Source organism: Chenopodium album, chromosome 22 (genome assembly GCF_948465745.1).
Source record: "Chenopodium album chromosome 22, dcCheAlbu1.1, whole genome shotgun sequence".
Taxonomy (NCBI): Eukaryota; Viridiplantae; Streptophyta; class Magnoliopsida; order Caryophyllales; family Amaranthaceae; genus Chenopodium; species Chenopodium album.
Genome location: NC_137855.1, coordinates 3,156,539 through 3,171,708, shown reverse-complemented (window position 1 = coordinate 3,171,708; position 15,170 = coordinate 3,156,539). Strand labels below are relative to the sequence as shown.

The following is a 15,170-nucleotide window of genomic DNA, read 5'->3' as shown; positions in this document are numbered from 1 at the left end:
TGGGTATCCTTAGTTTTTCCATTTCTTCCATTTCTTTCTCTCTCTTTCTCTCCGCCTCCTCTTTCATCTTTCTCTCTCTTCTTCACAGCTTCGAAAATACTCAGAAACTCGCTCACTTATTTCGATCCGTCGACGCCTTGTTTATGAGGTAATTTCATCTTCCCTCTTTTTAATTTCCCCCCTTTTTTCTCTGATTTTTTCTTCATTTTAATTGGGGTTTTCCTTTTTCTAGATCTATTTTCTTCTTTTATTATGATAAGATAATTTTACGCAGTTTTGCTTATTTATTTGTTTATTAATCACCGCACGATCGAGTATGGTCTGGTAATTTGATTGGGTTTTTATTTAATTGTTTGATTGTTTAGTTTTTGTGGGAATTGATTGATTTTCCCCATTTCTTCAGCTAGGGTTTCTTTTGAATTGTGAATTTAGGGTTTTCTATGTTGTTTTCTTGAATTATCTGTTAAATTGATTGATTTTGCCTGATTAAATATAAAGAAAGATTGGTTTAAGGGATTTAATTGTCTTCTTTATTGATTGATTGATTTTATTTTTGGCTGATTAATAATGTTTTTCCTTTTGTTTTTGTTGCAGCTCGAAGGAGAGACCCACTCTAGGGTGAGTTTCATTATCTTTAATTTTAAATTTTAATTATTAGTTTGTTGTTGACAGTTGGGGTTTTTCATTTGAGGTGTCACTATCTACTGAATCATAATGTATGTAATTGATTAGGGTTTGTTTTGTTTTTGATTTGGAGGAAGGGTTAGGTTAGGTGTATTAATTTATGATTATGTGAGCTTTCGCGATGTGATTGATTAAGTAATTGAACCTTTGACTGACCAGATAAATAAATGAGTATTATTATGAAAGTAATTTTTCATGTTTAATCACTGTACTTATGCTGGATATTGGTCTTTATGAGCTTCTTTATTTTAGTATAGGTGTCTTGTTTATAAAATTGTTAACAGAGATTATTTTTGAAGTTTCTATTGATTGTTTTGTGTGTAAATACTCATCCACTGATTTGTTTATCATCTTTAGTGGTACGCGGATCAAGACCCGCAAACGGAATATCGCAGCTCCTCTGGACCCTGCAGCATTTTCAGATGCAGTGGTCCAGATATATTTGGATAATGCTGGTGATCTGGTAATTATATGCCCATTTTTTATCACCAGCTGCGTTTAAATTCTGAATAGACATTGCTATGTAAATGCACAGTGATCTAACACCATATATACTATCTGCAGGAACTTATCGCAAAGAGCATTGAATCTTCAGAACTCGACTTTTCAAGATACGGGGATACTTTCTTTGAGGCAAGCATCTTATACATACTAGATGGTGATGGAGTTTAGTGCAAGCATATTTATGCTATATTCTGCTATTTTGGTTTGTGTGCTTTACATAGGTATCAATGGCATGTTTTTACTTAGCCCTACCTATGGAAGTGCCTTTAAGGCTGTTACTGTGTTGAGAAATGTTTCTTGTGTTAGTCATGCTTGCTTTCTCTTCCAAGTGGTAGCTTCTAAATATGAGTAGAGCAATAGCTGATGTGTTTTGAAACTGAAAATAGACTTCATCCATTCAGTGTTTGTCTGCCATCAGTCACAACTCTTTTGTGAAATGAATAAACAGATTTATTGCTGTGGAATCTACTTCTAGGGTGAAAGGAATAGGGGTGAGATGGAAACTCAGTATATTCATTCACCCTTTTGCAATTCTGCCATGTAATGTAACACTAACAGCATCAAGGATCTTCTAGAAGTTCCATTTGTTTATCAACATGACCCTTTAGGACTTGGTGCATGCTCTAGTCGCCCATGTTTCATTTCAAATTACATCTGGTGCCCCTTTTTCTCCAATATGTTTGTTAAAAATAAAATAAAAAAGGATATTAAGGAACTGGTCCATATGATTACAATTTTATAAATGTAAATTTAGTACTTCGTATCATAAATCTATAAATTGTGCAAAAGTTTGGAATGGCCCAAAAAACGTTAGTTAAACATTACATGATGTAGGTAGCATTGTTTTCTTATGTTTTATTAGATGTGCACGATTTTTTGTTAAGCTGCAGGGGAAGGGGCAAGATGTATGCACTCTTTTGGTTGGTTTAGGGGTTTATCTGTTGCTTTGTTTTCTGAGATGTTTATGAAGTGTTAGAAGTTGAGAATGAAACTCTTGTATTATCTCTGTCTTACACATGTCATTTGACTATTTCTTGATATTAACTGAATTCTTAGATTGCCACTCCGGGACATTCTGTATGCAATTTTAAGTCTGGCACTTTTTAAAAAATTTCACACTGCGCAGAATGTAACAATTCTTATATGCAGGTTATCTTTACTGGGGGCCGCACACAGCCTGGAACAACCAAACCTGATGAGGGGGAGCGCCACACTTACTCTGTAATTCATTGTGAGCCCACACGTGAAGATATTTTGCCATCTGTATTCTTTATACAGAAGATTTTGCGCCGAAGGCCGTTCCTTATCAAGTACCTTGAAAATGTCATGCGAAGATTCTTACAGTCTTTGGAGCTTTTTGAAGACAATGAAAGGAAAAAATTGGCAATATTCACTGCTCTTACTTTCTCCCAGAAGCTGTCAGGTTTGCCACCAGAAACAGTGTTCCAACCCCTCCTCAAGGACAATCTCGTGGCAAAGGGGCTAGTTCTTACATTTTTGACAGAATTTTTTAAGGAGTTTCTTGTGGATAACACACTAGATGACTTGATTGCCCTCCTGAAGCGTGGTAAAGTTGAAGATAAACTTCTGGACTTTTTCCCATCTTCTAAGAGATCTCCTGAGGCCTTTTCTGAACACTTCACGTGAGTTCTCTCCTCTGTTTTTATGTTTTTATTTTCCCTGCATTGAATGTTATTTTAGAAGTCTATGTTTCAGTATAGTATTAGTCAACTTTGTCTTGTGTTTTCAAGCTTTGTAGTATACTGGTTTTCCATGGGTGTTACAGTTTAGTACTACAATTTTTTTACTTCAAGTTAGTCAGGCACTTGATATATATATCAAATTGTGTTCTCCTACCTTTCCTTGCTGTCAACTTGATAGCTAATTCTCCTTTTTCAGAAAGGAAGGCCTTGTTCCATTGGTCCAGTACAATGAGAAAAAATTATTTGAGCTGAAGCTGGCAGAAATGAAGTCTGCATTAACGACTCAGATAGCAGAGGAAGCTGATGTAGAAGAAGTGATTGAAACTGTGAAACATCACGTGAAAGAGTCTAAGCTCCCTGATATCGAGATTGTGCGCCTCTTATGGGATGTTATAATGGATGCTGTGCAGTGGTCTGGGAAAAATCAACAGCAGAATGCTAATACTGCACTGCGCCAGGTATGCTTTGGATTCACGCTCAATGCTTAAGCCTTATTATTTTAGGTTGTCACTTTTGCTTAGCACATAAAATGATATTTAGACATGGTCACTTTTGTTGGGCCAAAATTGCAAAATTTTGATTCCTATATTTTAAGTAGAGGATTGTTGTTATTCTTGTTGAATATTGTTGGCGTAGTATCAGTGTTTGAGCTTGTGAATTTTAGTTGTAATCTCATTTTTGTTAATTAGCCCACTTAACAACTTGATCATAACACTGAGGTTCTGGTCTCTCCCCCCTTCTAAATAATGATGTACTTATCTGTATTTACAAGTCTGCATGAGATTAAATGCTTTATGTGATAGATAATTATGGCCCCAAAATAGCATGATGTGCCTCTTGAAGCTACTCTATGTGCCTGCAATTAGTTCGCCGCTTTTGCTATCATTTTTATGATTTTAGCTTTAATAACACACTATTGTATTGGCGTACCAATGAGACTTTAAGCTTTCTCATCTGATGCAGTTATATTTCTAATCTGATAGGTCAAAACCTGGGCAAAGCTCTTAAATTCCTACTGTACCAGTGGAAAGCTTGAATTGGAACTCATATACAAAGTCCAGATCCAATGCTATGAGGATGCTAAATTGATGAAATTGTTCCCAGAAATAGTCAGATCTTTGTATGACCAGGATGTGCTTGCAGAAGACACCATCTTGCACTGGTTCCGTAAAGGAACAAATCCCAAGGGAAGGTAAAGTTTTCAAATCCAGATCATAAATTCTTTGAAGTGCTCTTTGATGTCTCTCACATCTGATTTCTGAATTAATTGCTGCTGATTCAGATCACTTGTTGGTATTTGACATTCTTCTTTGCATTTGGTGATTTTCCAGGCAAACTTTTGTGAAGTCACTTGAGCCCTTTGTGAAATGGCTGGAAGAGGCAGAGGAGGAAGAATGAACTCATCAGTATTATTGTAGGAGTTCCCCTACCTGTCCTTCAAGTTCTCTTTGTCCTTTAACGCTTTGTGCGCCCTTGCTAGGACCATGAAAATATTTGATGTTGTGTTTTTGAATTTCTGATGACACGATTTGGGTATTTGCAATAATCTTTCGTTTCCTATCTACCATGAGTTTGTTATACCCCATTGATCGGTTTTGTATCTTGAAATGGTTTTTAAAGCTGTCATTGCAGCAAATTACGAAGTTATTTTACATTTTTGTTTATGTCTTGGATCAATTGTTGTCTCAAGAATTGCCTGTTTGGAGCTGGTAATATCATGTTCAATCCAATCAGTTTCGATATTCCTCTAAGACATGGAGTATCAGGTTTTGCATAATTTGCATTACCCGAAGTGCTTGTTAGGAATAAGAGCACATCATGTTCAATCCAATTGTTTTCAATCACCGTCTAAAAAATTAAGCAGGTTTTGCATCATCTGCATTACTTGAAGTGCTTGTTAGGGGTAATGAGCCATTTATTACTATTCTTATAGGTGTTTTTTATGATAGCAATGGGCATTTTATGTGATTATGTCTGCAATGCAAACCATTTACAATGTTTCTTCAGATATTAGCCATATATCCTATGGTCAAGTGTTAATGACTAGTTCTAGTTTTACTGATTTAAAGGTACTTGAACAAAACGCCAGAAGATACAAACATATTTTAACTTAGGAAAATTTCCTTAATTACAACCGGTAAAATTACCTATTTTGCGGGTTAGAATTGTTAATTTTTATTTTTGGAAATTACAACAAAAAAATCACAGCAAATTTTAAAGTATTAAACTACAACTAAAATTCAATTTCTGGCCATTTTAATATGATGTCATTATATTTTTGAGGGAATATGATGTCATTATATCAATAATTGATTCCAAACCAATATTGGCTTTGGGTTATCTATTATATTAATAAATGATTAATGACGTTACTTTTCAGTAAAAGTGGTCAAAAATCGGATTTTGATGTAGTTTAAAATGTTTGGTGACTTTTTTGGTTGTAGTTTGCAAAAATAAAAAGTTATGGTTGTAACTCGCAAAATGGATACTTTTACTGGTTGTAATTAGAGCTGTCAATTGGGGTATTTAAGTCGGGTTTGGGTCGGGTCAAATTAGGTCTCGAGTTAAATCAGGATCAGGTTATGTCGGGTCAATCTAGCTTCAGATCAGGTTCAGGTCGGGTCAATTTCAGTTCAAGTAATAACGGGTAGTTCACCTTTTCAGATTTAGGTCGGGTTCAATTCGAGTTAAAATCAGACTGGGTTCAATTTCAAGTTCGGGTTGTGTTGAGTCGGGTTTGGATGGGTTAACAAGATGGTACATTCGGGTTCAGGTTAGTGTTGAATCGAGTTTTGGTTCAAGCTCAATTCTAATAAATATCGATATGGCCAAGTTGAACTATATAATTACGCCTTCCATAATTTGATCAAGCATCATCAAGATTTTATTAAGCCTATTTATATAAGAGTAATAGAGAACAAAAGGAATATAAGCTGAACAAAAGATTTTATTAAATCGGATTGAGGGTTTACAAAATTATACCACTATATAAGCTAGATAAAGGCTATATAAAATTTTATTAAATCTTCCATGACTCGAATTCAGGTTTTAATTGGTTCGGGTATTAGTTCGGGTTCGGATTGTTTTCGGGTCGGATTTAATCGGTTGACAGTTACTATTTGGTCGGGTGCAGGTTCGAGTTCAGGTCATCAAGTATTGGATCAAATCGACTTTCGGCTAAGATCGGGTTAGGTTACAGGTCAATAGAATCACCCCATTGTTTGAGTACAGAATAGGTTAAGAGCACTGTCGGTTTTGGTCGGGTTCTCGGGTCGGGTCAGGTTTTGATAGCTCAAGCTATAATCCACACTTTTTGAGGAAATTTTGAGATTTCGGGGCCCGGTGGAAATAAGTGTTGAGATCCTAGGGAACATATCTCGGGGTCATTATACGTTGTCATAAACGTACGTAGTAGGCTTAAGTTTACAAAATCACTACAAGTTGTGACCGGTAAAATGACCGTTTAATGGCATATTGGATGGTTTCACCGACCCAATTGGACTCTCGGATGGTATTAGCGACCATGGCAACCATCTCGGCAATTATTATTTTCGGGCGATAAAAGGTCAAAAAATTACAAAATTGAAGGCTATAATCCACGTTTTTTGATGAAATTTTGAGGTTTCGGGGCTCGGTGGCGAAAGCCTTGAGACCCTAAGGGATACATCTCGGGGGTCATATAATGCCGTTTGAAACCATATATGATCATTATATATTGTCATAAACGTACGTGGTAGGCTTGAGTTTACAAAATCGGTGCAAGTTGCGAACGGGTAAAATGATCGTTTCAGGACATATTGGATGGTTCTACCGACCCAATTGGACTCCCAGAGGGTATTAGGGACCATGGTAAATATCTCGGAAATTTTTATTTTCTGGCTAAACATGTCAAAAAAAATTACAAAATTGAACTAATCCACGCTTTTTGAGGAAATTTTGAGGTTTTGGGGCCCGATGGCGAAAAGTGTTGAGACCCTAGGGGATATATCACAGTGTCAAATAATGTTGTTTGAAACCATATATGATCATTATATGTTGTCATAAACGTCCATGGTAGGCTTGAGTTTACGAAATTACTTCAAATTGTGAACGGGTAAAATGACCGTTTAAGGACATATTGGATGGTTCCACCTACCCAATTGGACTCCCGGATGGTATTAGGGACCATAGTATACATCTCGACAATTTTTATTTTCGGGCGAAAAAAGGTCAAAAAATTACAAAATTGAAGGCTCAAATCCACGTTTTTTGATGAAATTTTGAGGTTTCGGGGCCCGGTGGCGAAAAACCTTAAGACCCTAAGGGATACATCTCGGGGTCATAATGTCGTTTGAAACCATACATGATTATTATATGTTGTCATAAACGTCCGTGGTAGGCTTGAGTTTACGAAATCACTACAAGTTGTGAACAGGTAAAATGACCATTTAAGGCATATTTGGTGGTTCCACCGACCCAATTGGACTCCCGGAGGGTATTAGGGACCATGGTAAACATCTCAGCAATTTTTATCTTCGGGCGAAAAAACGTCAAAAAATTACAAATTTGAAGGCTATAATCCACACTTTTTGAGGAAATTTTGAGGTCTCGAGGCCCGGTAGCGAAAAACCTTAAGACCCTATTAGATACATCTTGGGGTCATAAAATGCCGTTTGAAACCATATGTAATCATTATATGTTATCATAAACATCCGTAGTAGTATTGAGTTTACGAAATCACTAAAAGTTGTGAACGGGTAAAATGACCGTTTAAGGGCATATTGGGTGGTTCCACTGACCCAATTGGACTCTCGGAGGGTATTAGGGACCATGGTAAACATCTTGGTAATTTTTATTTGTGGGCGAAAAAAAGTAAAAAAATTATAAAATTACAGGCTATAATCCACGCTTATTGAGGAAATTTAGAGGTTTCGAGGCCCGGTGGTGAAAAGCCTTAAGACCCTAATGGATACATCTCGGGGTCATATAATTCCGTTTAAAACCATATATGATCATTATACGTTGTCATAAACGCCCGTGGTAGGCTTAGGTTTACAAAATTGGTGCAAGTTGCGAACGGGTAGAATGAGTGTTTAAGGGCATATTGGGTGGTTCCACCGACCCAAGTGGACTATTAGAGGGTATTAGGAACCATGGTAAACATCTCGGCAATTTTTAATTCCGGGCGAAAAAAGGTTAAAAATTACAATATAGAAGGTTAAAATCCATGTTTTTTTTTAGGAATTTATGAGGTTTTGAGGCCCGGTGGCGAAAAGAGTTGAGACCTTAAAAAATATATCTCGGTGTCATATAAAGTCATTTGAAACCATATATGATCATCATATATTGTCATAAACGTACGTGATAGGCTGGAGTTTACGAAATCACTACAAGTTGTGAACGGGTAGAATGACCGTTTAAGAGCATATTGGGTGGTTCCACCGACCTAATTGGACTCCTGGAGGGTATTAGGGATCATGGTAAACATCTCAACAATTTTTATTTTCGGGCGAAAAAAGCGTCTAAAAGTTACATAATTGAAGGCTATAATCCATGCTTTTTTAGGAAATTTTGAGGTTTCAGGGCCCGGGTAGCGAAAAACCTAGAGATCCTAAGGGATACATCTCAGGGGTCATATAATGCCGTTTGAAACCATATATGATCATTATAAGTTGTCATAAACGTCCGTTGTAGGCTTGAGTTTACGAATATCAATACAGTTGTGAAAGGGTTATATGACCGTTTAAGGGCATATTGGATTGTTCCACCGACCCAATTGAACTCCCGGAGGGTATTAGGGTCTATGGTAAAAATCTTGGCAATTTTTATTTCCGGGCGAAAAAAGGTCAAAGAATTACAAAATTGAAGACAACAATCCACGCTTTTTGTGGAAATTTAGAGGTTTTATGGCCCGATGGCGAAAAGTGTTGAGACCCTAGGGGATATATCTCGGGATCATATAATGCCATTTTAAACCATATATGATCATTATATGTTTTCATAACGGTACGTGGTAGGCTTGAGTTTACGAATTCACTACAAGTTGTAAACGGGTAAAAAGACCGTTTCAGGGTGTATTGGATGGTTCCACCGACCCAATTTGACTCCCGAAGGATATTAGATACCATAGTAAACATCTCGGCAATTTTTATTTACGGGCAAAAAAAGGTTAGAAAATTACAAAATTGAAGGTTATAATCCACGTTTTTTGTGCAAATTTTAAGGTTTCAGGGCCCGGTCGCGAAAAGCCTTGAGACCCTAAGGGATACATCTCTGGGTCATATAATGCCGTTTGAAACCATAAATAATCATTATATGTTGTCATAAACGTCCATTGTAGGCTTGAGTTTACGAAATCACTACAAGTTGTGAAAAGGTTATATGACCATTGAAGGGCATATTGGATGGTTCCACCGACCCAATTAGACCCCCGGAGGGTATTAAGGTTTATGGCAAAAATTTCGGCAATTTTTATTTCCGGGCGAAATGAGATAAAAAAATTACAAAATTAAAGACTACAATCCACGCTTTTTGTGGAAATTTAGAGGTTTTTCGTGGTCCGATGACAAAAAGTGTTGAGACCCTAGGGGATATATCTCGGGGTCATATAATGTCATTTGAAACCATATATGATCATTATATGTTGTCATAAATGTACGTGGTAGGCTTGAGTTTACGAAATCACTACAAATTGTGAACGGGTAAAATGTCCACTTAAGGGCGTATTGGATGTTCCACCGACCCAATTTGACTCCCGGATGGTATTAGGTACCGTGGTTAACATCTCGGCAATTTTTATTTCCAGACGAAAAAAAGTTAAAAAATTACAAAATTGAAGGCTATAATCCACGCTTTTTGTGTAAATTTTGAGGTTTTAGGGCCCGGTGGAAAAAACCTTGAGACCCTAAGGGATACATCTCGAGGTCGTATAATGCCGTTTGAAACCATATATATGATCATTATATGTTGTCATAAACGTCCGTTGTAGGCTTAAGTTTAAGAATTCACTTAAGTTGTGAACAGGTAACTTAACCATTTAAGGGCATGTTGGGTGGTTACACCGACCCAATAGGACTCTTGGAGGATATTAGGGACCATGATAAACATCTCGGTAATTTTTATTTCCGAATGAAAAAGCGTCTAAAATTACAAAATTGAAGGCTATATATAATCCACGCTTTTTGAGGATATTTTGAGGTCTTGGGGTTCCAGTGGCGAAAAGCCTTAATACCCTAATGGATACATCTCGGGGCCATATAATGCCGTTTGGAACCATATTTAATCATTATATGTTGTCATAAACGTCCGTGTTAGTATTGAGTTTACGATATCACTGCAAGTTGTGAACGGGTAAAATGACTGTTTAAGAGTATATTGGATGGTTCCACTGACCCAATTGGACTCCCGGAAGGTATTAGGAACCTTGGTAAACATCTCGGCAATTTTTATTTCCGGTCGAAAAAAAGTCAAAAAGTTACAAAATTAAAGGAATCCACGCTAATTGAGGAAATTTAGAGGTTTAGGGGCCTGGTTGCGAAAAGCCTTGAGACCTTAAGGGATACATCTTAGGGTCATATAATGCCGTTTGCAACCAAAATATGATCATTAAATGTTGTCATAAACGTCCGTGGTAGGATTGAGTTTACAAAATCGATGCAAGTTGTGAACGGGTAAAATGACCATTTAAGGGCATATTGGGTGGTTCCACTAACCCAATTGGACTCTTGAAGGGTATTAGGGATCATGGTTAACATCTCAACAATTTTTATTTTCGGGCGAAAAAGCGTCTAAAAATTACAAAATTGAAGGCTATATCCACGATTTTTGAGGAAATTTTGAGGTCTCGTAGTCCCGGTGGCGAAAAGCCTTAAGACCCTAATGGATACATCACGGGGCCATATAATGCCGTTTGAAACCATATTTAATCATTATTTGTTGTCATAAACGTCCGTGGTAATATTGAGTTTACGAAATCGCTTCAAGTTGTGAACGGGTAAAATGACCGTTTAAGGGCATATTGGATGGTTCCACTAATCCAATTGGACTCTAGGAGGGTATACGGAAGCATGGTAAACATCTTGGTAATTTTTATTTGCGGGCGAAAAAAGGTCTAAAATTTACAAAATTAAAGGCTATAATCCACGCTTATTGAGGAAATTTAGAGGTTTAGGGGCCTGGTTTCGAAAAGCCTTGAGACCTTAAGGGATACATCTTAGGGTCATATAATGCTGTTTGCAACCAAAATATGATCATTAAATGTTGTCATAAACCTCCGTGGTAGGATTGAGTTTACAAAATCGATGCAAGTTGTGAACGGGTAAAATGACCGTTTAAGGGCGTATTGGGTGGTTCCACCGACCCAATTGGATTCCCGGAGGATATTAGGGACCATGATAAACATCTCGTCAATTTATAATTTTGGGCAAAAAAGGTTACAAAATTACAAAATTGAAGGCTATATCCACGTTTTTTGAGGAAATTTTGAGGTTTAGGGGCCCGGTGGAGAAATTCATTGAGACCCTAAGGGATACATCTCGGGGTCATATAATGCCGTTTGAAACCATATATGATCAATATATGTTGTCATAAACGTCCGTGGTAGGATTGAGTTTATGAAATCACTACAAGTTGTGAACGGCTAAATTGACCGTTTAAGAGCATATTTAATTGTTCCCTCGACCCAATTGGACTCCCGGAGGGTATTAGGGACCATGGTAAAAATCTCGTTAATTTTTATTTTTGGGCAAAAAAGGTCAGAAAATTACAAAAATTTTATTCTTTGTTGTAGAAATCTATGTAAACTTCATTTATAATCGTCATTGAGCACTACCTTATTGGCATAAACCATCTTCAATTCTTGTCACTTACAAATAGAGTATTTTAAAATAAAAATGATATTGTGCAAGTTCAGAAGGTTAATTATCATCTACTCATTTTACAAATAAAATTCAATCCAAGCTTTACAAAATTTTCCATCAATTGATATTTTGCAAAACAAGAGATTGTGATATTATTGAATTCTGTAAAATTTTCCTTTGTGCGAATTATGTAATATGTATGATTTATTTCGCAAGGACCAATATTACGAATTGTTCGATTGTAATCACATAATCACCAACTTTGTAGAGCCTTGAATTAGTATTGTCAGGATAACAATCAATGTCTCTCAAAAAGATTGGAAATTTTAATACATGCATTAACTAAATAACTAAATGCAAATCTGTTAATACAATCCAAAACCATTGTGATTACAAATGAAATAAATTATTATACTTATATTTTACTCGTAATTTTTATAGGTTTTAATTTCGAATTGAACTGAAACTCCGATCTATGTGATCCATACTGCTCCATATTGAGATAAGTGGAGCTGTGAAATACCTTTAAGTAGATACAAGCTGAAAATTCACATTTAAAACATTGCATACACTGATACACTAATACCATATTAGCGCGACTATAAATCCAAAGCATTGAAGGTAGAAAATGATCATGCATGAGTGACCAAATCACCGATAAGTAAGGAAATTTCAGTTCAAAGATCCAGAAAAGTCGATAATACAGAGCAAAATGCAGTTTACAATCAAAACCAGAATGGGGTGAAAGGTATACAACATTGCCCTATGCCGCCAATGGTGAAGGGAAAGGGGTCAACTGAGACAACCTAACTACATCCCATTTACTAGCTCTAATCACATATATTATGTACATACAGAAGAGAGCTGCATTGAGCGAAACTGTTTCCAGAACTAACAAAGTAGTTGAGCAAATTCATTCTATCAGCCTAAACCCAGGAGAAAACTGAGGATTCTATCAATGAAACTTGTACTGCAGATCATAGAATTTGACACAGGAGAAAACTGAGGATCCTCATTTTTTCTAAACATGTCAGACAATTGTTCACTATACTTCACAGCAAATCGTCTGCATTCTGCAAGATCTTCCTGCCGTAGTTGATCCAATGACTTCTTCATTTTGCCATTTGGATCCCCATCTATAAGAAATTTCGCCAGAGCAGACACACTGGAAGCAAGATACGCGTTTTAGGCAAAATAACAAGTGTTTTAAGTTTATATTTGTTTATTTGATGGTGAAAAGTAGTATTCTAATGTTATAGCATGGGAAGCATTAGTAAAAGTGATGCAATTGCATGAAGACAAGAGAAACGTAAAAAAATGACTAATCGAATAATTCACATCAGAAAACCTACAATTAATTAAAATCCAATATATAGTTATAATTACCTGCCAATGTCACATTCCTCCAATCCTTTGCTTCCTAAGCAAATCAAACCATTCACCCCAGATAAGACAGACTTTTGTAACCGATACAATGCACACACTGCCTCGGCACAAAGTCTATCGTCCTGTTCAAAAGCACAGACTATATCATATTCCAGATTTTTTATTGTTTTTGAGTAAATATCATATTTCAGTTTATTGTTATGAAGCCTTTGCTGAAAAGATGTCTGTAACTCTTTAGCCCGAGGGCTCAATGGCTCACTGTCATTGCCATTCGACAATGGCACCCTATCTACTCTCCCGTGCTTTTCTATGTATTTTTTTAGTGATGCTGATTTTTGCTTCTGAGAAGTGTTAAGTGCATGATCACTTCTAGAAGCTGACAAAACAGCATGTGTTGTTCCCTGCTTGACTTGTTCACACAGCACATTCAGTTTCTTTATCTTATTTAGGTGCCTGCGCTGCTCTAACAAACTCCCAAGACATCGTCCTTTGTCTTTGACAGCGTTTTCATCATCACTGTCGATGATGATAGGGTCAGCAGACGTAGGCCTCTTGCTGCCAGCATCCACGCCATCTCTTAAAGTTTCAGTTTCAAAATCCAATTTCCTTTTGAGTCTCTCCGTAGCTGCCAAAGATTGCTTTCCAGGCTTCAAACTGCATTTAGGTTCATTAATGCATGCAACAAAAGCTGCATCTGGAATAAAAGAGAAACTATTAAAGGGAAAGTAAAGAAACACATTTCTATAACCACGTATAGTAAGATCACATAACTCTTCAAAAGTTAAAGATATCGAATCATGGCTCTTCATAAATAAAAAGGATTAACAAAACAGATCAGTAAGTTAAGTAAATTATAGATTCTAGCAGGCTAAAACATTCACTTGTTTGCTCAACTATATCAAAAGCACAATTCTAACATATATAAGGGAATACTGACATACTGTGTCATTGTGACTCCAGATGCGACTTTTCACACTCATAGCAGGACCAGGATACTCCCTCTTCAAATCGCCTGTGACCATAACAGCAGTACAATGTACAAATTTTCATAATGAATGATCTATGCTAGCTTCTTTAAACTAAGTAATCAATAAACTAGAATATTTCAACACTTCAGGTTTCTTTAGGCCTTGTCATACCTAGGTTGTTTCATGATCAAAGCATTTTATGGTATCTCTCACTTAATTTCCATGAGTTCAATACGTGAAAATATAAAACAAAAAAGTGACGTATATAATGAGATTGACAGCATGTACAAGAGAAAGCAAATTTGATTAGCAAAATAAAAATGAATGAATATCAAAGTAGAAGAAAAATGGGACATGCATTTTAATCTTGCATGGATTTTCAGTATCTTTTGGGCGGATCTAACAACCCTAATATTGCAAGGGTCATGTAAAAATAATTTTGTTATGAACTTGACAATGCTAATCACAAGTAATAAACTAATAAAGAACTCTGAGAACTCCTATAGCAAATTACTAAGCAGCGAGATTCTAGTCAGATTAAACAAGCAGATGTGAGGTATTAAACAAGGAAAGAGTCATGTAAAGTCCTTCACACTCAAGATGAAGCGTTATTGAATCTACAAAAGCACGTGCAAACAACGACACATGACCACGTCATCATTTTAAGCCTAGCATGCATTTGCAATCACTGGAGTAGTAACGCCAACCTAGCATGCATTTGCATCCACCAAATTCAATATGGTAAGATCGTCCTCAAGCATGTACCAAGTAATTGCATGCAATGATGTATGCACTAGCAATATACAACATGAGATGCGAGCCAAATATTCTTAATTGCTCAAAGGACAGAACATGTTAGCAGGTTAACATACAGTGTATTCAAGCGAATGAATAAGCCCCTTAGATGCATGGTTTCCCAATTTACACTACCAGGGTTCATCGATAATCACCAGCCATTAAGCAAAAGGACCAAAACCCTAATACATGCCACATCATTCATTGTATTAATTCATTTCCCAGGGGGGGGGGGGTGGTTGTTTCTGTATACAAAACACTTAATTGCACCTTTAGTTTCAAAACCTAAATAA

General features: G+C 36.5%; 1 protein-coding gene across 1 annotated transcript; it reads left to right on the top strand.

Moving 5' to 3' along the window:
* On the top strand, positions 1-4,455 carry LOC145605076 (uncharacterized). Its single transcript, XM_081661094.1, has 8 exons — positions 1-148; positions 595-618; positions 1,042-1,147; positions 1,249-1,317; positions 2,338-2,831; positions 3,088-3,349; positions 3,875-4,083; positions 4,223-4,455. Exons 1-8 carry the CDS (start codon positions 144-146, stop codon positions 4,287-4,289), a joined length of 1,236 nt encoding a protein of 411 aa, XP_081517220.1. The 5' UTR covers positions 1-143; the 3' UTR covers positions 4,290-4,455.
* Positions 4,456-15,170: the final 10,715 nt, after the last annotated feature.